At 45.5% G+C, this 23,339-nt stretch overlaps 1 protein-coding gene across 1 annotated transcript in view; it reads right to left on the minus strand.

Annotated features, from left to right (window-relative positions):
* Nucleotides 1–11,042: 11,042 nt before the first annotated feature.
* Nucleotides 11,043–23,339, minus strand: part of LOC121170979 (pendrin-like) — a 110,342-nt gene continuing 98,045 nt past the window's right edge. Inside the window, exons 27-33 of the mRNA XM_041002462.1 lie at nt 22,037–22,129; nt 21,049–21,144; nt 20,222–20,449; nt 18,511–18,565; nt 17,307–17,452; nt 14,378–14,461; nt 11,043–11,538 (exon numbers count right to left, since the gene is read on the minus strand). Of these exons, the coding sequence (XP_040858396.1) occupies nt 11,515–11,538; nt 14,378–14,461; nt 17,307–17,452; nt 18,511–18,565; nt 20,222–20,449; nt 21,049–21,144; nt 22,037–22,129 (726 nt within the window). The 3' untranslated portion in view covers nt 11,043–11,514. The remainder of the gene's footprint in view (nt 11,539–14,377; nt 14,462–17,306; nt 17,453–18,510; nt 18,566–20,221; nt 20,450–21,048; nt 21,145–22,036; nt 22,130–23,339) is intronic.

Consider the following 23,339-nt stretch of genomic DNA (forward strand, 5'->3'; position numbering starts at 1 on the left):
GGCACAGTGGCTCAATAGGCTAATCTACCTACAGCACCTGCTTCCCATATGGGTATTAGCTCATGTCCCTGCTGCTCCACTTCCCATCCAGTCCCTGCTTGTGAAGAAGTTCCCAACTCCTGGCTTTGGATGGGCTCAGCTCCAACTGTTATGGTCATTTGGGGAGTGAACCAGCAGATGGAGGATCTTTCTGTCTCTCCTCCCTGTGTTATCTGCCCTTCCGATTATAAAATAAAATAAATCTTTAAAAAAAACCAGATGATGCCCTCATGATGACAGTTGTGTCTCCATTGCGTGTGCGCGTTCTGAGGAGCAGGCCCTTGTTCCTGAACTGCACAGAAAATCCTGCTCAGCTCATGAACATAAGCAGAAGGTGATCTTGACAAAGAAAAGATGAGCAGTCCACGTGCAGTGAACCTCTCAGCTGGAAGCTGGAGGACGATGCTCTTGCCTTTGGCCGGTAACACACTTGAGGTCCTCAGCCTAGAGGCTGCGCTTCCTCAGTAGCTGCAGGTGGAGACCTTGCTTGGTGCTATTCAACTAGCGACACATCGGGCAGGACAAACGGCATGATTTTTAGTATGGAAGCCAAGGGTTTGTGAGTTCTGGAATTCTACCCACCGTTGACTTACTGTGTGGCCTGTGGCAACTCACTCAGCCTTTCTTGGTCTCAGTTTGCATTATCTAGAAAGTGAGGAGAGTCGTTCCCACCTGTGGTAGCATAGCCAGTGAGTTTCAGTAAATCAACATATGCCTCCATACATGCTGCCTAACGAATAGTGGACCTTGAGGTCTATTAGCCACCTTCATCATCGCTTTTCCCAGATTAAAAAAAAAAAAAAAAGAGGGAAAAGTCTTAGCCACTAGGTGGCAGCAGCCACAGGGAAATAAAATCTCTCACGGAAGTCCAAAGTCAGGAAGTCACAAAGCAACGGAAACAAAACCGCAAGAGTTTTATTTGATCGACCGTGGCCCTAAAACAAAGCAGTTGGTCCCTAAGCATTGCCTGCGGCACGCATTCCAAGCCAGAGGTGTGATACCAAGATGGGGTGGTGTGACGTTGAACTCAAGATCTCCAAGAGCAAAGCCGAGGTGGTCAGACTTGGCCAACAAGCGAGGCTTTGCTTTTGCACGGGTCTGCTCCTGCCGCTGGGGGGCAGTGCCGTGCAGTGTGCGGCGGGGCCTTGCTGCCGCCCAGCCTACTTGGGCCGCTGAGAGGAGACAGTGACATTGGAACATCCCCTGGGTTCAATCAACAGAATACCTCAAGGCATTAGGAAAACTTTCCGTTTTTAAAGATTTGTTTATTTTTATTGGAAAGGCAAATTTACAGAGAGAAGAAGAGAAAAATCCTCCATCCGCTGGTTCACTCACTGAGTGGCTGCAACAGCCAGAGCTGAGTTGATCTGGAGCAATAAGCTTTTTCCAGGTTTGCCTCACAGGTGCAAGGTCCCAAGGCATTGGGCCGACCTCGACTGCTTCCTCAGGCCACAGACAGGGAGCTGGAAGGGAAGTAAAACAGCCAGGGTTCGAACTAGTGGTCATGTGGCATCCCGGCACATGCAAGGTGAGGACTTTAACCACTAGGCTACTGCGCTGGGCCCACCCACATCTTTTTAATCACTGGATAATCTTCATTCCAAATCTAAGCTGCCTGCGGCACTTATATCCATTCAGCCATTCACTTCATAGACTTCAATTATTCAGTAACCGAGAAGCACCTGTGTCCTTGTAGCTGCCATTGTTCTCACCCCCTGGCATGCACAGATAGCTGCAGTATTGTCCCCAGGCTGTGGCCAGGCTGTAACGGCAGAGTCCCCTGGCCTGAGGCCAGGGTGAGGGACCTTGCTTGGTGCCAGCTTTGACGACTCTGAGTCACAGTCTGCATTTCAGACTGCTTGCTCCTGTGTCCTAGTGCCCTCAGCTCTGCCAGTCTACACAGAAAACGTGAAACGTGGAGAGCGAATGACCAACCCTTAGGCTCCCCACCTGAGCTTCCCGGCGTGGTGAAACCAACAGCACATCTGTAGAGTAACACACCTGCTCCGGAGAACGCCAAGGCCGGGAAGGAGGCAGCAGGGCAGCGCAGCCTGAGGCGCCCGCGCTGGAATGGCCACCTGGCCCAGTGGTTCAGATGTCCACCGGGAAGTTCTGGGGCCCAACTCCAGCTTCCTGGTGATGAAAGCTCAGGGAGCTGGGGTCCCTGTCACCCACGTGGGAGAGCCAGACCGAGCTCCTGGCTTCTTGGCTCCACCGTCCCTCCGTCCCCACTTGCTGGGCACTTGAGGAGTGAGCCCACACGTGTGAGCTCTGTCTGTCTGCTCTCTCTCTAATACACAAATCAACAACTGAATTTTAAAAATAATTAGAAAAACACGCAGTGCTAAGGGAGAACTGATTGATAACACTATATTCAAAGTCTACCTTTTGGGGAAGATACTTAACCTGAGGCCTGCAGGACAGTGGGGTGGCAGGCAGCTGGGAAAGCAGTGACGGACACAGACTGCTGGCAGAACTGAAAAGACAGCCAGACGTAGGTCTCTGTGACAGGAGGTGCATTGGCAGGAAAAGGGAGAAAGTAGATGGGTAGCCCCAGGCCACAGCTTGGGAGGTGGGATTCTGTGGAGAAGGGCCTGGAGCTGCCGGAGGGGGGAGGGGGAGGAGGGGGAGAAGCGAGGAGGGAGGAGGGAAGGGGGAGGGGCTTGCTCTGGCCTGAGCAGAGCAGGTGTTCCTGTCCGGCCTCCTTCCCCTCTACTTAAGGGATGACATTTTTTGCCTTCCCGCTTTCACTTCGGTTTGTTTCTCCTCAGTATCCTTCCCAGGCTGCCCTTGAACTTATCTGCTGGGCTGCACCTACAATCCATTTCTAGCCTTGGGCAGTCCTATTGCTGTCCACACCAGCTAAGCCACTTCTAAATTTAACTGCAGGCATTGCTGATCTGCTTTGCTGGAAGGAGGGGTTATTTTGTTTTATTTGTTCACTTGCTTGCTTGTTTTTAAGACAGTTAGAAAGACACAAGGAGAGATACCCCCCCTGGCTAAATTCAGTTCAGCACAGGGGCTGAAGCACTCAGCCATCTTCCCCGGCCATCCCAGGTGCATCAGCAGAGAGCTGGATTGGAAATGGAGCCGTGAGGACTTGAACCAGATGTCGGCATTGTAGGCGGCAGCTTAATCCACTGTGCCAAGAACATGGCCCCCAGTGTTATCTCTAAACTCCCAAATATATGTTTCCAGCACAGAGCTGTCCTTGGAGCTTCTAATTTGTGGCTTATTGGACACTTGCACTTGGTGGAGGCGTCTTGAATTGAACATGTATAGAATTGAGAATCTTGCTCACAGTCCCCAGAACACAGCACTGGCCAGCAAGAATGCTGACTGATGGTCTGACAATCTCCACTGTGTTCTGTGATAGACCCTCGGAGGTGTTTGTTTGTTTGTTGTACACTTAGGTCAAGTCTCTTGGTAAACAGTGACCGCAATAAGACCCTCTCATTCTCCTCCTGGGCGTTTAGAAGGACAATATCTGTTCATCCACTTTACTGTGGCCGTGGGATCGTAAGTAAAATTTGCCACTGCCTCTGGGTAGAGCTGTTGAAAGCAGGTGCACCATCTCTCTGTGCTGTTTGACCACTCTTGTCGTTGTTTGTGCAGAGTTTGTCTTCCGTTGAGATGCAGCTCTCTGAGGTCAGAGGCGCCCATGGAATGCTGAGCTATTATGTAGAGGAAAATTGCCCCAGAGCTACTTGGCCCCGCAGCCAACTGTGAGCAAAATAAAAAAGAAAGAAAGGAAAAGAGAGGAGAGGAAAGAAAAGAGAAATCATTGTTCTAGAAGGTACTGGGGTTTTTACTCTAACTGTACAGATGTTTGTGCTTTGGGTGACCACAGTGTGAAAAAACAGAACCGACCAAGCTGAGCGGCACCACGGCGATGCAGGTCCGGCTGTATGACATATTGTCTCTGGATGTCTGCTTGTAACTAGATGGCCAACCAGAAGCCTCCGTAAACTGAAATTCCCTGGATGAAAGTTCCAACACAAGAATGTGCTCAGCTGGGAAGGGTGCTCCCTAGGGATGGAGGAGGTGGAAGGGGAGCCTGCCCAAGCAGGCACCTCATGCTCTCAGCCCAGGAGTGTGACCACGCTGGCGTCTGCAGAAGCTTATTGTGAGAGAAGTAGAGGTTATCTCTTTCTGTGGGCTGAGTGCATCGCCCAAAGGAAACGGAAAGGTCATTTGGGTTGCCTTGGAGTGGCTAGGGGACGTGAATGGGGACAGGAGATAACAACGCTTGCTGTTGGTGGCTTCTTCTCCTGCACAGGCTTTGTCTATGTGCTCAGACTGAGAACTTGAAAACCCTCTGCCCGTGATAATCCCCCACCAAGTAATCATGATCGCCCCCCAGAGGACAGCTAGGATTCTTGCCCTGTCACTGGCAAAGCCTCTGCCACACCCCCATTATGTATGCTCTGGAAATTGATTAATTCACTTGGGAATCAGAGCTACAGAGAGAGGGAGAGGGGAGCAGGGGGACAGGGAAAAGGATAGAGATCTTGTATCCTCTGGCTCATTCCCCAGGTGGCTACAAAAACCAAGCTGAAGCCAGGAGCCAAGCGCTTCATCTGGGTCACCCACATGGGTGCAGGGGCCCAAGTACTTGGCCACCTGCTGCTGCTTTTCCCAGGCCATTAGCAGAGAGCTGGGTCGGAAGTGGAGCAGCTGGGATATGAATCAGCACCCATATGTAAATAGTATTAAAAATAAAATCTAAAAATTAAAAAAAAGCAGGTGCACAGTAAACGTTTGACAGATGAGAGAATGAACAAGAACCTGATGGAAAGGTTAGTACAGAAGCAGAGGAAACCAAAGGAGCAAAGCGGCCTTCACTGTGAGAGCGGGCCAGTGTCACCGCCAGGCTGTCTGTGTGGTGGGGATGGGTTTGCACCCCAAGCCTCCGCTCCCTGGGTGACTGCCTGTCACTGTCTCTGGCTTGGCCAACTCCCTTACATGAGAAAGAGGGACCAAGGAGAACAAAAAGGAAAGCATCCCTTTTCAAGGCCCTCGCCTGCTTCCGGAGGAGGCAGCAGCAAGCACGGAGCTCCAGAGCCTGGGTTTTGTCACAGATCCTTCAACCTGGTTTACTGGAAAATGCAAAGCATTCACTTGTTAGGGAGCAAGTAGAACCGGAGCAGGACAGCAGTTCCCACACGGGAGGAGCCAGATGTTTAAGAGGAGACACCAACTCTGCAGTCTCCGTTCAGCATCCTTTGGGAGCCCTGGGTCTCTTCCTGCTTGTGAAATTCGTGATCATACCATCAACAATCCACATCAAAACGGCCAGCTGCGAGAGTAAAAATTGCACCCGTGAAGCAAGGCTTTTATTTTCAAAATCACAGAAGTGAATACGTCTGCTTTCATCTCTTCCTCTCCTTGGAAACTGAGAAACAAAAACCTCATTCACGTGTGCTTTAATTTCACCTTCTGAGTGTATCTCAGATCGGCTGATTGGATTAGCCAGGTAATGTAACCCGGCCGTTCTGCCTTTATCTCCTACCAAACCAGAGGATAAAATCCAAGCTCCTTAAAACAGCAGACAAGGTTCCCTTTATCTGGCCCCTGTCCACCTTCCAGTCTCACTTCTCATCACTTCCTTTCTGGGCCAATTTGGTGGAGAGCTTACTGGGGAAAGTTCACAGGTTCACAAGCAGATTCTAATGGTCTCAAATTCACTCCAGATTTTTCTTGACCACAGTGTAGAAGGATGTCCAGTTCCCCTCCTTTGGTACTTATTAAGGGAAGATAGGATAAAGAATTCTGTTATGCTGTCACCACAAACTAAAGAGCTAGAAAGTTAAGTCAGCTTAAGAGGGTGGGCTTAGGGGCCTAGCACAGTAGCCTAGTGGCTAAAGTCCTTGCCCGGCATATGCTGGGATCCCATATGGGTGCTGGTTCACATTCTGGATGCTCTACTTCCTTTCCAGTTCCCTGCTTGAGGCCTGGGAAAACCGTCAAGGATGGCCCAAAGCCTTGGGACTCTGCACCCGCATGGGAGACCTGGTTTCGGATCAGCTCAGCTCTAGCTGTTGTGGCCACTTGGGGAATGAACCAGCAGATGGAAGATTTTTCTCTCTGTTTCTCCTCTCGATAAATTTGACTTTCCAATTAAAAAAAAAAAAAAGAGGGTGGACTGGACCACTCTGATCATATACTGAGATAAGGGGAAGGGCAAGAACATTTGACACAATAGTTAAGTCACTGCTCGGGCTGCTCACATCCTGGAGAGCTGCTTCAGGTCCCTGGTGCTGCTTCCCAGCTTCATGCTCATGTACTGTTTGGAAGTCAGAAGGTGATGACTCCTGGCTTCAGCTTGGCCCGGCCATGTCTGTTACAGGCATTTGGGGAGCCAACCAGTAAATGGGAAATCTCTCTCTCTCTCTAATAGAATGAAAATAAATAAAAGTTGTTTTTAAAAAAAAAAGTGCAGAGACGAGAGTCATCATCAGGTGTGTCAAGCCACGTCGTCTAGTTCACAGGGGTCGTAGGAGAACTGCAGTCAGTCCCCAACTTGCGTTACCCACTGTTTAGCCAGAGTCTGGTAACATCCTTTCCCATCTCAAGAGAGACTTTTAGGTGCATCTCCTGTTTGGCTCACAGCTTCTGCTTATCTGGAACAGTGATAGGAAATTGTGAACTTACCAAGGATGAGTGTGTTTTCATTGGAGGCTTACGGAAGTCATTGGGAGCAAATGCTATGGAAGAGTGCTCCGTGACTCACCTACCCTGGCCGTCAGAAGTGTGGCATCGCAGGTGTCCTCCAGGTCAGAAAGCTCTTTCTCATCTCTAAGTCTGGGGCTGGTGTGATAGGTACAAGTGGATCCGCATATGGAGATCTGCAATTTTTTTTTTGAAGAGTTATTTATTTGAAAGGCACAGTTACATAGGGAGAGGGAGAGATTTTCCATCTGCTTGACTCACTGCCCCAGATAGTCGGAACAGCCAGGGCTGGGACAGACCAAATCTAGGAGCCAGGTTTCCTTTATGGGTGCCCAGGTACCTGGGACATCTTCCGCTGCTTTTCCGATGCATCAGCAGGGAGCCAGATGGGAAGTGAGGAGTTGGAACTTGAACCCGCTCCGTCACTAAGCCAGCCAGTTTTTGTTTAGTTTTATTTTTAAGGGCCTTCTGAAAGAACATTGTTGATGGCATAATTAAGCTTCTGGATTGTAATATGTATATACAACTATTTGTGAGATAAAATTGCATAGAACTACATGCACTCTGGGGGTGTGTGTGTGTGTGTGTGTGTGTGTGTGTGTGTGACTGCTGAAATATAAATGAGCCTTGCGGTCCGTAACCATGCTGACCTTCTGGCTGTAATGTGCTGTGGTTATGCAAAGTGTTAACACTGGGCAAATCTGAGTGATGGGCACATAGACTTGCCACACATTGCTCTGGAAATCCCTGAATGTCTGTAATTGTTTCAAAACAAAATGTTTTAAACAAGCGAGGAGGTGGCTCAGAGCACTGGAGCACTTGCTCTAAAAGAGCGCACTGGGAATGGGGCTTGACGCTAGGAGGTCTGCCCCCCAAATTAGTCCCTCTATGTGCAGGCCCAGAGATGTTCCTAATGGAAAGGTGAAGTGGTGTGCAGATTCCAACTGGGTTTAGAGGCTTTGAGAGCCTTCCAGGGCCTAGAGGTCTGAGCATCCAGGAGAGACTCCCACTCTGCCCCATGCTTGCGATGTGTCCAAGAAGACAAAGAACCCTGGCCAGGGGAAACTGAAACCACAGCATAGGAGAGGAGGCAGGGAGAGAAAATTGATAGCGTGAGTGAATTATAGAGGACACTGGATGATGGCTATTACAGGCAGGAAGCAGAGCCAGTTAAGGAGGACCAAGAATTCAGGGGAGTATGGTGTCTGGGAAAGGGGTGTGGCTCACCTTTCTGAGCCCTGAGAAGAGCCAACAGTGTTGAAATCAGTCCTCTATTTGAACTCCTTTTTTTCTTTTTTTCCTATTTATCCTTGTTGATGTCTCCCCGATCTCTCCCTCCACCCTGTATTTTAGTCTCTCTTACCTCACTTGTCATTATTTCTCTCCCTAAGGCTGATGTCTATCGTTCCTTCTCCACTCATCACTTTCTCTGCAGTTCTTTCTAGCTGTGTGCCATTATCTAGCTTTCTTACACAATTCCTAGGGTTGCTATCAAGTCCACATAGCTTGTGCTACACTATCACATGTGTTTGTACGACAGATGCTTCCTATTCTAACTGAATATAAATTTCCTTCAGGTGGCCAGCCTGGTGGCAAATGGGGAAATCATCATTTCATTGACTCTTAAAAGACTAAAGCCCCAAGCCCCAGGATTTCTAGAACACAGGAGTGCCTCAGACACGCGCTCTCAAGAAGCATGACCCATAAAGGTCCAAGGCTGGAAAGAGCAGAGACATCCACAGGTTAGGATGAGCAGATGAGCGCTGGTAAATTCAGGGGGGATGAGTGAATTCTTGGTATGTGTGGTAACACGACTGAGTCTCGTGACAATGAACTTGAATGGAAACAGACACAAGACAGAAAAAAAAGAAGCAATCTTGTGATTCCATGTAAATGTATCTGCAAAAAAGCAGGTTTTGGAAGTCAGGACTTCTGGGGGACGGTTACTAAAGAGGCTGCTGAGGTGCTGGGCAGAGTTTTGTGTTGGTCTGGGATGAGGATACACTGATGGATTTGTCTTGTGAAAGTCTTCAAGCAGTACGTCATGACTTGCATTCTTTTTATAGGTAGGCTGCACCCAAATGAAAAGTTTGCTAAAAATCATGATAACTCTTGCACAAAAATAAGCTGGAAATATTCTACTACAATATCACATTTAAATGAGAGGCATTGGTGAGTAATGTTTATTGCATTGATAAGCCTACAAAAATAAATTACAAATGAAAGTGGAACTGAAAGCAATACATCATGACTGAGTAACCGCAAACTTGGAATGTAGTATTTTTGTTAAATTTAATCGTTTTGTTCAGAAAGGATACACTTGAGTAGTTTAAAAAGAACATCACATTTATCTTTAAAATGTGCAAATATTTCTACGTGTGCATGATTTGATCTTTTCATTGAAACCCTTACACAAACCAGAATCATGTTACATATACGTTAAACATAGAACAACAGATAGCTTTAATGTCAAGTAAAACTTCAATGGAAAACACAGAATCAGAAGCATGCTTAGTAGTCACAAAATGCTTAGAAAAGACTCGACTCCTAGACTGTACTGGGGAGACAAGTCAGACGCTGGTCCTAGATGTTAGGAAATGGGCGCAAAGTATGAACAAAACTCCAGCCTTACTGTAAAATGTAACTTTGGTATTTTCTTTAAAAAAGTGAACAGCGCTATTTCCTCTGTCGAACAAAGGCTTCCATCTACTTTCCCCGACACTATTACAGTCACTCTTTAAAGAAAGGCCTTATTGCCATGATGAATAGTTAAAACTATGAAAATGAGATAGCATTATAATCCAGGTGATGCTGTGGCCAGATGTAGAATCTATTTAATATGCTCATATTCCCGCAGAAGTAGACACAGCACATGCGACTGTATGTTAAGAAGGAAAACAGAAGGGAGATGCTGCCCTTTGCCTTGGGAAACACGTTGCACACATGTGCCAAGAGGTCCTCAAACGGTGCATGGAAAAATATGCACGTCATCTTTTCATTTCTTTCCAAGTGTGTTGGTTTAATTCTCAATCAAGACCTTGTTTCCACTGAGGACTTACGGGTTTTTGATCATCTTTTTTTTTTCTCTAGAAATAAAGTACAACTTTATTATTTTTTTCTCTAAAAAAGAAGTACAACTTCATTCACAGCAGAATGAAATATATAGTAATGGTGCCAGAGACCAAAACCTGTATATAACACCAAAATCGTTGGCACTCAGAAGAGATATATATTTAACATATATGTTTAATCTCTTCTGAGTGCCAACGATTTTGGGTGATACATAATATATATAAAATCTTCTGTGTTATAATATGGGTTTATTTATTTATAGATTTATTTTATTTTTATTTGAAATCTGTACATCTCAGATATACAGAAAGGAGAGACAGAGGAAGATTTTCCATCTGTTCATTCACTCCCCAAGTGGCCACAATGGCCGGAGCTGAGCCAATCCAGAGCCAGGAGCCTCCTCCAGGTCTCCTGCACAGGTGCAGAGTCCCAAGGCTTTGGGCCATCCTCAACTGTTTTCCCAGGCCATAGGCAGGGAGCTGGATGGGAAGTGTGGCCACCAGGATTAGAACCGGTGTCCATATGGGATCCCAGTGCATGTAAGGTGAGGACTTTAGCCACTAGGCTACCGCACTGAGTCCAGAATATAGGTTTAAAAAATACATTTCCCAATGTATATTTTTCAAGCCATTCTGCTTCCTCTTTAAAAACTCATTTTAAATAAAGCTTATATAGGCACTTTGCTTTTTAGATTGATTTTGAAACCGTCAGAATTCAGTTAAGGAGTACTTACTTTACATATTGCTAAAATTTTATATAAAATATTAACTCATGTTAAATACCATGGTCTTATAAACATAATTTCTGTCTTGCTAAATGTACCATAGTTCCCATGTTGGTTTTTTACATTGAATCTTTATATACCTTGGTACATGGGTCATTTCTGTAGATGAGAATAAATTAAAACTGCATTTTTAAGTTAGAACAATCTGCCACAAATTGTCTTGGATCTTCATGGTGATCCAGGATTATCATACTCATAAGTGATGTCCATGAAAATACCTTTATCATTTTCTTTCTCTGCCTCCATGTTCTTAGCATGTATCAGCTTGGTTCCTTCACACAGGTGAACCATTTCTAGGCTCAACAAGACCCTAAATTCTGAATATTTATTTGGTTATGTAGAATAGCACCTCATTACTAAGCACTGGATAAATGAGCATTCGAGAAACTTCAACCTAACTCCCAGAAGTGATTTTTGAAGACTTTTAACAATAAATAAATGCATTAATGATTATATTTCACAATTTCTGGAGTGTGATATTGCTCTGGCATCAGTGCAGCTCATGGACATCAAGGTCAGTGGGTCATCACTCCTGACTCACCTGGCCACAGAGGCCGTTGGCTCAGCCCTTATTCCAACTCCACAGAAAACCATCAGTACCCATGTGAACAGTGTTAGTAAATCTGTCCAGGGTCACCAGCCACCTTATTACGACTGTCAGTGGGTCCTGGACATCATTTCCTGGCTGGATAATTTCTCTTCAGTCATTTTACATATTTTAGAGATATGCTGTTCGTTTTATAAAGGAAGCCTAAGAAACAAGCATAGATGCCTCTTTTTCGATAGCTGAGCTCCAAAAAACACATTAATTTAAAAAAAAATGTAATAGAAAAGGATGAGTGTTTCCGGTCCAAAGAAATAGTCAAGGCAGAAATGCTGGCATAGCCTGGCATTGGCAGGTGAGCCCCGTCTTGCAGTGCTTGCTGATGGTCCTTCTGGTCCTGCCCTCAGGAAGCAAGTCTGCGAATAGCCTGTAGAAGTTAAAGAGAAACCAAATAGTGATGGAACCGAAGTTTCCCAAGTCCTCATTCCCTTTTTACAAAGAATTTTTTCTAGTATCCCTGGCTTGCGTTTACCCATCTTAGGTGGACCTCATCACAAAAGAGGCAGGGTAAAAACCTAATTGTATACCTCTTCACGCTTCACTTGGGTTTATTTTAATTACTGAACACTTACCATGTAAGGGCATTGTGTTCCTACTTTACTTACATCCCTTCATTGCACCAACGCTATAGTATCACTATTCCGATTTGACATGAGGAGACTTAAGCAGAAACAGAGAAGTTTTCCCTGGGCTCCATGGCAGGTGAACAGTGCCATCAGGATCAGCACAGCCAGGCCAGCCTGGTTCCAAGGCACACACATGCCCTTGAGGCTGGCGAGCATGCTTCTTCGGCATCCATACAGAACCTTTCCTGGATGCTCCTTCCATGTGTCAGTCACATTCCTGTAACACATCAGCTCCTGCAGCGCCAATTTGGGTAGCTAAGTTTTTTAATTCAAGTGTGGCTGCCCTACACACAGAGAATCAGGAACCACTCAAGCTGTGAGGACTTCTGAGCTCAGTGATGCCTCTCCTGAGCTCACTAGGCTGGTAGGCCAACTTGTAGGGCTGTGACTTTCAGCTTATGATACCACTGTGGGAGGGGGAGATGATAAATTCAGGACCCAAACTTTTGTCAATAAACAGGAACCAATAAGACACAATCTAGTAGAAATATGGGAAGTCTTGCATTGGACTCAAAATGTAAAAGGCATAAATATAAATGGGGAGTCCATCTAAAACCCCAGTTTGTGGATAATGCTCAAACCTTAGTTGACCCCCTGTTTATTTGGAAGTCACGTTGTGATGTAGCTATAATGAAAGCAAACGCACTGGCTATGCTTGGAGCATGGTTTGAACAAGTTTTGTTTGCTGTGAAATTCATGCTGATGCTTGTTCACCAGTGTGACTTATGAAGAAGGTCAAACCCGACTCTGTAAACACAACTGAAGTCTAAAGAAGTCTGTGCGACAGACTCCCTCAAGGCGGTCACTGGTCAGTGTCTAGTGTCGTGGCACAGCAGACTAAACCATCACCGTCATCACTGGTATCCCATATTGGCATCGGTTCAAGTCCTGGCTACTCTATTTCTGATCTGTCTCCCTGATAATACATGTGGGAAAGCAAGGCAAGATGGCCCAAAGCCTTGAGCCTCTGCACCCATGCAGGAGACCTGGTTGCAGTTGCAGACTGCTGGCTCAGCCCTATCTGGTTGCAGCCATTTGGGGAGCGCACCGGCAGGTAGAGAAACTGTTTGCCACTCCTCCTCTAATTCTGCCTTTCAAATAAATAAATCTTTAAAAAAGAGAGCAGGAGACAAGGAGAAGTCACAAGGAGAAGTAACCAGTGTCCAGAACTGTTAACATAAAAGCGAGCAGGGGAATAGCACAGGTGGGATTCCTGCCCAGGCTGGGGTGCTGGACTCCTTGACTTCCAAGGAATTTTTCAACTTTCAAAGTTCTGTGATCTCCTTTACTATTCCCAGGGTACTCAGCAGCAGAACCAGAAAATCCACTCAGAGAATACAAATTGAGTCAAGTTTGCTAAGACTCACCCTGTGCCTATCATGAAAAAAAAAAAAAATCTTTTTTAAAAAAGAGCATGTGGGGCCTGGCGTGATGGCGCAGTGCTTAACATCCTCGCCTTGCACGCCCGGGATCCCATATGGGCGCCGGTTCTAATCCCGGCGGCCCCGCTTCCCATCCAGCTTTCTCTCTGTCTCTCCTCTCTGTATATCCGCCTTTCCAATAAAAAATAAAATAAATTAAAAAAAAAAAGAGCATGTGTCATACACCAAATTGTTCTCAGTGCAGGCAGCATATTTTTAAAGCCATCATCTATCAGGTGGAGAAAGATTATAGGGTCTTGCTCTTCATATACCATTTCTGACACTTACATAACTCTTGTGCCATAATTCCCTCTGTGTACCCTTGACCTGTCCTGTGGCCTTATGTTTCTGGATAAAAAAGGTACAGAAACCTAGGCACAAAACCAGGCCCAGGGTACTACCTGCTGCTCTCACTGGTCATCCCATTATCTGAGATAATATGTCCCCCAAGTACATAATGTTTCTGAGGGAGAATTCTCAGTTTTCCCTCCTATGAAATCTTTCTTTTAGTGCAGTTTTGGAATTCTCCCTAAATGTTATCTTTTTTTAAAGCTTTATTTTATTTTTATTGGAAAGTGAGGATTACAGAGAGGAGGAGAGACGGAGAGGAAGCAGCCACAATGGCCAGAGCTGAGCCAAACCAAAACTAGGATCCAGGAGCCCTCTCTGGATCTCCCATGCAGGTGCAGGGTCCCAAGGCTTTGGGCCATTCTTGACTGCTTTCTCAGGCCACAGGCAGAGAACTGGATGGGGAGTGAAGCAGCCAGAACACGAACTGGCACCCAAATGGGATCCCAGTGCATGCAAGGCGAAAGCTTTAACTGTTAAGCTACCACCCCGGGCCCAAGATTTATTTTTTAATTTATTTGAAAAGCAGAGGAGGGAGAAGATATCTTCCATCTGCTGGCCCACTGCCCACATGGCATGACAGCTCAAGCTCTTGGGCATCTTCCACTGCTCCCCAGGCACAGTAACAGGGAACTAGATCAAAAGCAGAGCAGCTGGGTCTCCCACGGGGGCCCACGTGGGGTGTCTGTGTCATTGGGAAAGGCTCACCACTCTGTGCCACCACACTAGCCTCCTGAAAGGTTCATAATCACTTCCACTTGTCCAAGATTCAATTCAGAGTGTTCTCTACAGGGGAAAGTAGTGATCCTACCTCATCCTGGACGTCAAGTTCTTCTTCAACCAGCTCCGCTTCCATTAGTTCAAGAGGGTCTTTACAGTCCTGAATGAGGGTGATCTAGAAAAAAGGAACACAAAGTGCTGATTGGAAATGCGACAGACTGCGCTGCGACCCGTGACTTCCCTTGAAGCGACTGTTGCTGCCTCATTACAGTCTGCATCCTTCAGAGAATCTTCTCCGAACTTTGCCCTCTCTTCCATCGCCCACCTTGGAATTTCCCCTCTGCCATTTCCCACACCGAACTGGGAGCCACTAGAGTCCTCCAGGGTGCAAACTCCTTCCTGCTCTTTTCCCCAGCCTTTTACCGGGTCGCCTCCCCCTCCTAAGCGACTCGGCGCTCAGACACAGTGAAAGGAAATTAATTGCATTGGAAACGGAAGCCAACATCTAAGGATCAAATTGTCTGTTCAGGAAACTTGTGCTTTTCAGGGATCATGGGTAACTGAATCTCCCATGGTCACAGTCTGTGCTTTGGCTTATGCCAGAAGAAGCACATTTCCAAAGCTGATTTGAAGTGCTGTAAGTTGGGGCTGTTGTAATGTCTAGTGATGATGGGAACATATAGAGAGAGGAACAAGGTCAAACTGCTGCTTCCACCATATCCATCATGCACCAGGGGTTCTTCCCTGACTGCAAACAAGGCTGGTTAACATAGTAAATGCACCCTTGGTTGTCCAGGGTAGGGACGGATGCCCTGTGATCTTAGCCCAGGTTAGGTGCGTGCAGACAGACCCAGAGGGGTCCTCAGCTCCTGGCTGCAGCCCAGCTCTGCCCCAGCCACGGCAGGCATTTGGAGAAAGAACCATTTGCAGGGAAGACTGCGTTTCTCTGCCTGTCTGTCCTTCTGCCTTGCAAACAGACCGATTCTGTTTTAACACACAGTCTTTTTATAATTTAGGTTGTTTTGTCTGTGGTTCAGAGAGTTTTAAGTTGGATAGAAAACATGAGTTTTCAAACGTGTGTGTCACCCTTTTAAAGCTTTCTGGTTGTGCTACTTTATTCCTTTTTCTGGAAATGTGATCCATACCTTGTTACTAGGATTAGTATTTGCCCCCCCGCCCCTGGGAATGCTAAGCAGAACCTCTCCAACAATAATGTGTGGTTTTCGAAATAAGTTTTACTCTACATACCAACTCCAAAGTATAAGAAGGATATACTTATTCTTTCTTTTTTTATATAAATGAAAGCAATGTAAAATATAGTAAGACAACACAAAATGTGTTCTATAACTAGAATAATTGCCATTATTACATTTTGTAGATATTTCCTTCAGTTTCCGAAATTCATGGTGAGAAGGTCCATGAGAGTTAAGACTAATTATCCCATCTCTACCCCCAGTGCTCATGTCTGCTGAGGATTTTACAGGAGAAAAGACAAAGTAAGAAGTATGGGAAGGGCCTGGCACAGTAGCCTAGCAGCTAAAATCCTCACCTTGCACATACCGGGATCCCATATGGGTGCCAGTTCTAATCCTGGCAGCCACGCTTCCCATCCAGCTCCCTGCCTGTGGCCTAGGAAAGCAATCGAGGACGGCCCAAGGCCTTGGGACCCTGCTAGCCATGTGGGAGACCCGGAAGAGGGGCTCCTGGCTTTGGATGGGCGCAGCTCCAGCCATTGAGGCCACTTGAGGAACAAATCAACAGACAGATGATCTTCCTCTCTGTCTTTCCTCCTCTGTATAGCTGACTTTCCAAATAAAAATAATAAAAAATAAATCCTTTTTTAAAAAAGAAGTATAGGAAAACAGGGTAAATACATTCTGAAGAGCTGAAAATCACCCTGGCATTGCTTGTGGCTATTAATTTTGTTTTTCAAAGAATCACAAACAGCCTGATGAGTCTTGTTTATTAACTATTCATTTTATTTCTTTGAAACACAGAGTTAAAGAGAGAGCGGGAGAGAGAATGGCAGGGGAGGTTTTCTATCTGCTGGTTTACTCCCCACTTGGCTGCCATGCCCGGGGCTGGTCCAGGCAGAAGCCAGGAACTGGGTCTCCCATGTGGGGACAGGGTCCCAAGTACTAGAGGCATCCTCCAGTATTTTCCCAGGCACATTAAACAGGGAGCTAGATTGGGAGTGGAGCAGTTGATGCTGTATCTTGATGAATCCTATATAAACACTCAAATAGGTGTTAATGTTGCACAGCAAGCTAGGCTGCTAAAATGCCAGCATGTCATATTGGAGCATGGTTCAAATCCCAGCTGCTCCATTTCTAATTTCTCTATCTTTTCCTGGAAAAAGAGTGGAAGCTGGCCCAAGTGCTAGGGCCCCTGCCACTTCCATGGGAGACCCTGATACAGCTCCAGGCTCCTGGCCTTTGGTTGTTGTAGTCACTAGGGAATGAACCAGTAGATGAATATTCTCTGTCTCTCTGCCCCCCTCCACTCCCATCTGTCACTCAGCCTTTCAAATAAATAAACGAATAAATCTTTTTTAGAAGAGGATGATCTAGACAATTTTGGTATTAGGAAATTTGGTTAACCAGATGGAAAAAATAATTTTTTTAAAAAAAGAGAAGACACTTTAATTCAAAGGTTTCCATAGTCGTGAAAATTCAAGTCCTATTTATGTACACAAGAAGATACAAGATTCAGTGCTATATCCTGAAATGACACCGTGTAGCTAATGCCTATTTTGTCAGTAAACCTTGACATTGCAGAACTACTATGCAGAGGCTACAGTCAAGTGCTTCTTATCAACTTTCTTATTTAGTCCTTGCATCACCCAGCAAGGTGAAAAGTGAAGCGCTCATTTTACTGAAGAAAGTGAGGATCCAAGATTCTGTGCAGGTGGCCTGAAAGCCACCAGCTAACCTGAAATTGCAAACCAAGGTTGGTCCAACTTTTACAATGTACAGAAATGGTAGCTGCTGCAGAAAGATACCGGAGGGACACATACTTACCTTTTCTAAAATGGAATCTTGACCCTCCTGGGATTTCCCCTGGTTCTGTAGATAGAGTATAGCATCGTGGACAGTCAAGAAGAACGTGTCCATTTTCACGTGGTCATCAAAGAAGCCACATTGTTCCAGCTTTTCTAGCACATGATCTTCAAAAGAAAGGGAATGTTTAGTTCTTCTTCTATAAGATACTTTCAACACAGCAACCCATAATACTGTTTATGTTGTTCCTCCTTTAAATTTTTTCCCCTTTGCATTTCCAAAGGGTGATCCCACTCTAAACTGACTGCCGCCCTTTTCCAGTAGCACACAGGGCAGTTGTGCCTTGGCTGGTCAAAAGGCAGCCTTTTATTTATTTATTTATTTATTTAAGATTCATTTATTTTTATTGCAAAGTCAGATATACAGAGAGGAGGAGAGACAGAGAGCAAGATCTTCCATCTGTTAATTCACTCCCCAAGTGACCGCAACAGCCGGTGCAGCACTGACCCAAAGCTGGGAACCAGGAACCTCTTCCAGGTCTCCCGCGCGGCCACAGGGTCCCAAATCTCTGGGCCATCCTCAACTGCCTTCCCAGGGCACAGGCAGGGAGCTGGATGGGAAGTGGAGCTGCCGGGATTAGAACCGGTGCCCATATGGGATCCCAGCACGTTCAAGGTGAGGACTTTAGCTGCTAGGCCATGCCACTGGGCCCCAGGCGGCCTTTTATCTAGTCCACCGGTGATACCCACCCTCCAGCTGCTGTGACACTGAATACCAGTGGCTCCCTGCTGTGGCTCTTTGCAGAATTCCCTCACTCAATGGGAACTATCTCATTTAGAGGCCCAGGAGGCTACACATTGCAAAAGGGCAGCCTGAATCATTGCCCAAGTGGTGTGGGAATAAGTCAGCCTCCCTGGAGAAGGGGGCATCATGGGTCCTTCTGCTGTCATGTGCCCTGTGAAATGTTCAAAATACTCTCTCTAACCAGCCTCGTCCCCTCGCACTCTTGCCTTCATAAATGTCGCTGGATGTTTTCTTGTAGTAAATCACTCCCATGACAGTTCCATCGCAGACTCTGCTTCTACTGAACTAGAAATTTGTTACACTCAGTGGAGTCAGTCCATGGACAGATTCAGAGGTTCACACCCATGCTTACAAGATAGGAGAAAGAGGTAAGGGGAAAATCTCACAGACAGAGGTGAATTTTCTTCGTATACACATTTACCTTGAAGTGATGCAAAGTATACATTCACATCGATTCTTTGGAATTCTTTGACAATCTAAAAATGAAAAGGGTAACACGCATTACAGTGAATAATTTCATCTGCACACAGTGTGGTAGCATTTGATTACCTAGGTGGTTCATCAACACTTTGATGGTTAATTATTGGAAAACCATAGATATTGTCAACCTACAGGAATGAAAGGACTGCCTCTCCAAAGATGGCAGCATCCAGTGTTCATAGTTCAACACTCTAGCATAGCAGTGCCCAAGAAACACTGCGGGCAGCAGTGTTGTAAGCTGGCATTGTGGCACAGCAGGTTGTAGGTACCACCCGTGATACCAACATTCCCTATTGGAGTGGGGATTCCCAGCTCTTCCACTTCATATCCAGCTCTCTGCTCTTGGCCATGGGGAAGCAATACCACATGCCTGAGTGCCCCTGCCACCCACATGGGGAGAGGCACAACAAAGAGTGAGTTTGCAGATGAGCTGATAACTGGATTTGCTAAGAGAACTGGAACAGCTTCTGTCAACACACTGTTACACTTTGGACAAAGCAAATCACTTCCCTACTTCACCTACCTGGTACCCACAACCTGGCATCATTTCCTACTCCCTTTTTAAAAAGATTTATTTTATTTTTACTGGAAAGTCAGATATATAGAGAAGAAGATCTTCTGTCTATTGACTCACTCCCTGAGTGGCCTCAACAGCCAAAGCTCAGCCAATCCGAAGCCAGGAGCCTACAGCCTCTTCTGAGTCTCCCGTGTGGGTAGCAGGGTCCCAAGACTTTCAGCCATCCTTGACTGCTTTCCCAGGCCACAAACAGGGAGCTGGATGGGAAGTGGAGCAGCTGGGATTAGAACCAGCGGCTATATGGGATCCTGGTGCATGCAAGGCAAGGGCTTTAGCTGCTAGGCCACTACGCCAGGTCCTCATTTCCTGCCATTGCAGAGGTAGCCAAGTAGCCCCCAGCTAAGCTAAACCTCAATGGGGAGTCAGTCCTTGTGAACATCACATCTTCTCATTGTTAGTACCTTGAGCCTGCTGATTTTTCTGCCTGGCCCTTTGAATACCCACTGGAAGCTTCACCTTGAACTTGACACTTCAGGTGACACCTATTTAAAGTCTACTTGGCAAAATGTAATCCAGTTGGTATTTAGAATGTTAATGTCCACCTTCTGTAGGCTGCTTTCTGGTCCTATAAGGGAAGGGACTGTGACGTCTTCATCCAGAGTACTTGGGACACATTAAACCTTTCACATCTACTTGGTGAAGGAATTAATGAACTGGAGCTTGTGTTGCTGGTTTCTGAGATCAAGAATGTTTCTGTCTGTGATGTTCTTCCTCTCCCACCTGCTCTCTTTCCCACTCCAGTGTAATAATGCCTCTTCTACCACGTCCATGGTATCCCTGATCCTGCTGCCAGTCATGTAACCAACAAGCAGAGTGCTGATTTTAACATCGTAACAACTCTACCAGTCTGTATTACAGATCAAGCAGTGAGGCACAGACATGCTCAAGGTCATACTGCTAGTGAATATCAAGGCCAGGATTTGCCCCACAAAGCCTGACTCCCTATGGCACCTGTGCTTTACCGAGTACCAAAACATTCCCACCACAATGCCCGTGCATTGGCTGCTTTGCAAGGCTGGACAACCCTGTCATTTTACTAATGCCACAGCTCCACATGGAAAGAACAGAACCTTACCATTTTCAGTGACCTCACTCCAACAACATCCAGGAAGGAGATCGCTCCACAATCCAGCACGAGGCTGTGGATTGGCACTTTGGGAACATTCACTTTAACAGGAAGCTCAGAGTTCCAATCCACTTGAACCTCAATTTCCTTGGTTGGGACATCAAGTTCTTCGAAATCTTCAATATCTTCATCAGGCTCAAAAGCATTATTTGGTGAGCCATCACTTATGATGCCATTCTAAATCAAGAAAACACGGACAACTTAGTTCCTAATGACTCAAACCACCTTTTAGTCACTCGTCTCAAATGATCTCAGTGTCCCTACACATACCATTCCTTGATAAGCAAAATATTAAGGCCATGAATTCCTGAGTACAAACTTTGATGTTTTCTAGTGAGAAAAAAATGGAAGACCAAAGGAAGCCAGGAAAATTTTTGATTTCTGGAAAATTGTGGAACTTTGCCAAGAGATACATTGGAAAGAGTCTGAGTAAAAATTACTTGCTCTAAAAGCCTGTGAACTTACTGCCTTCCAATGTGAGTAATTTTCTGCCTGTGAATTAGCTCTTATTTTGTTCCTTTCAGCAAAAATAAAAGAGAATACAGATGCCATTCAGGATAGAAAAACATCGTATCCCATGTTTCCAGGGAGCTCTGTGGATTGCATTTCATTGCCTCCTATTCCCTCTTGCCTACAAAAATAGCTGAGCTCTGACATACATATGTCATCCGTTTGTGCACATCTGGACACCAAAGGGGATAGATTTAATTTTAGACCCGCTAACTGCTTTCTCCAGAGAAAAGAAAGCATTAGGGAGGACGGAGTTATTTCCTCACCTTTGTTGCCCTTAATTGTCCTTTTTTGATGAGTTTTTGTATTCTTCTCAATGCCTTCAGCCTCTTATTATATACTCGAATGGCGTCAAACCCAACCTTTGGAAATAAAATGTCAAGTTATTTAGCATGTCTGGTGCCTAATGCTCATTAATGGCAGTTGTTATCCGGAAAGGTTATTTCTCCAAGGATGATATCTCTTTTGGACAGTCTGCCAAACACAAGCCTGGGACACCTGATGGAGTAGATCTTGTCTATCTGACTATGCCTCCCCACCCCGGAACCCATGGAACACAGGAACATATGGAAGGCGCCAAGAGCATAAAGGACAAAATAGCAAGTAATAATCTCTTGAACTTTTACTCTCATGTTTCCCAACTTTTATGTCACAGAGCCCATTTATTATAGAAAAATCCTTCAGCAGTCCTCTGAATCAGTCTCCTGAGAACTCATTTAGGAAACCACCAATCCAGACCCAGGAGCCAGCTCCAGGTCTGCGCAGAGTGTAGCATTCAGGAAAAGAACATCCCACTTCCTCATTCTGCTAGTTCTTCTTACTCTATGCCAACTGAAAAGCCCCCCACCTGTACATCTTTCTTTACTTCCAGCTCACCCAGTCCCCAGATACCTAATATAATAAGCTCCTTCCCACCAGCTTGCACACACAGCCTGATGAGTCCAATAACACAGATCTTTTCCTTCTATAAAGCGAAGACACTTACCACTTGTAATACTCATCTGATCCTTAATTTACTCACTTACTCAAACTCTGACATAGCTATTGCTACCTGGATTAAAACATGTTATTCCTGTACCCAGAATGTCAAGTTTTTGAAGGCAAGGATGCTACACTCATACATTGTAATGCCCTACAGAAAGAGAACAAAACCAAGAGTTTAACTCCAAGTTGGAGCTTCAACATGATGTCCTTGTGGAACGAATGCAGTCATGAAGCAGGTCAAAGCCAAACTTCCAGAGGTGAAATACTTACGGTGGACTTGATGCATTTTTTAAAACCATCAACATTGCCGTAGAAAATCGGACTAGAAAATCTAAGAATTTTCACTCCTTCAGGTTCTTCAATCTGGTAATTAAGAAAAAAAAAAGTGAAGTTAAGCCATTTCAGATATCAAATATTCAATTACATTTCTGGCTCTTGGACAAGGAGTTGGGCCGCCAGTGGTCAGAGCAGCTAGGCAGCAGCTCTCAGCTTTCCTGCCATGAGGAGTCCACACAGGCTGGGAGGGAAGTGCCTACCAGAAGGCTTGGACATGCACGGGTGGAAGTCAGAAAGGCTCCGAAAGCAAGCAGTCAGCCCCCTGACTTAGCTAGAAACTGAAGCTTAGAACCATGACGTGACTTGCTTCAAGTTCACATCTCTTGATTCTGTTCAGATGTTTTCCAAGTAGCAAGGAAAAAAAAAAAGCAGTAACAAAATCCAGAGGATGTGTGAGAGCTGAGTTCTGTATTATCAGCTCTTTGTTCTCCCCCAGACAGAAGCATGGCTGCACCCAAAGCAGAACCACTGGAATGAGAGTCAGACTTCCCTTGTTTCTGGGACTTGTCCCATTGTAGTCCAACTCCTCAGAAAACGCTGGAGCTCTAGGACGCTAAGGACTCAGGCGAGGGCAACAGAGCGGAAAGATGGTGGGCAGAAATCTACTAGCAGCTACTGGAATGCCAGGCTCAGGAAATCATTTTTTTTAATTTTTTTATGTGAAGATAAAATTTGACTGCAGCTTCCTGGCTGGGGGAGGGGGAGGTTCATCTCATTTTGTTTCATTTGTCTTTCTAAATAATTGTTTTCTTTATTTTCTTTCTCTGCCTTTTCATCTTTGTGTCCCCTTAGTTTTCATGAAGCAATTTTATTTGCAGATAACACATGCCCATCAGTGGGTTGTTTAATTTCTTCTTATTTCATTTCCTGTATTACACATGAATTTTTCCAAAGCCAAGGATAAAGCAAAATGTCACAGAAGGTTTTGGTGACAGAGAACTTGAGAATCTCTCCTTAGAGCGGAATGAAAAAACCTTACAGGGATTTCAGGCAATTTCATGCAGAGATATAAAATTTTGATTGAAAATCTAGAGACAGTCTAATTGCCTATTCTTTTTAAAATCCCCCTTTTACAATGGTTTTATAGCAAAATGATATTTTACTAGCATGAACAAAGTTCATATCCACCACGGATATCAAAAGGTATATTGGGTTTTGAGTTGTCTTGGTCTTCCCATTGGACGAACCACCTTCCCCAACATAGGTCTACTCCCCACGGCACTCCTGAAATTCGAAG

The sequence above is a fragment of the Ochotona curzoniae genome, unplaced genomic scaffold (genome assembly GCF_017591425.1).
Source record: "Ochotona curzoniae isolate NIBS_2020 unplaced genomic scaffold, NIBS_Ocur_1.0 scaffold_2476, whole genome shotgun sequence".
NCBI classification, from domain to species: Eukaryota; Metazoa; Chordata; class Mammalia; order Lagomorpha; family Ochotonidae; genus Ochotona; species Ochotona curzoniae.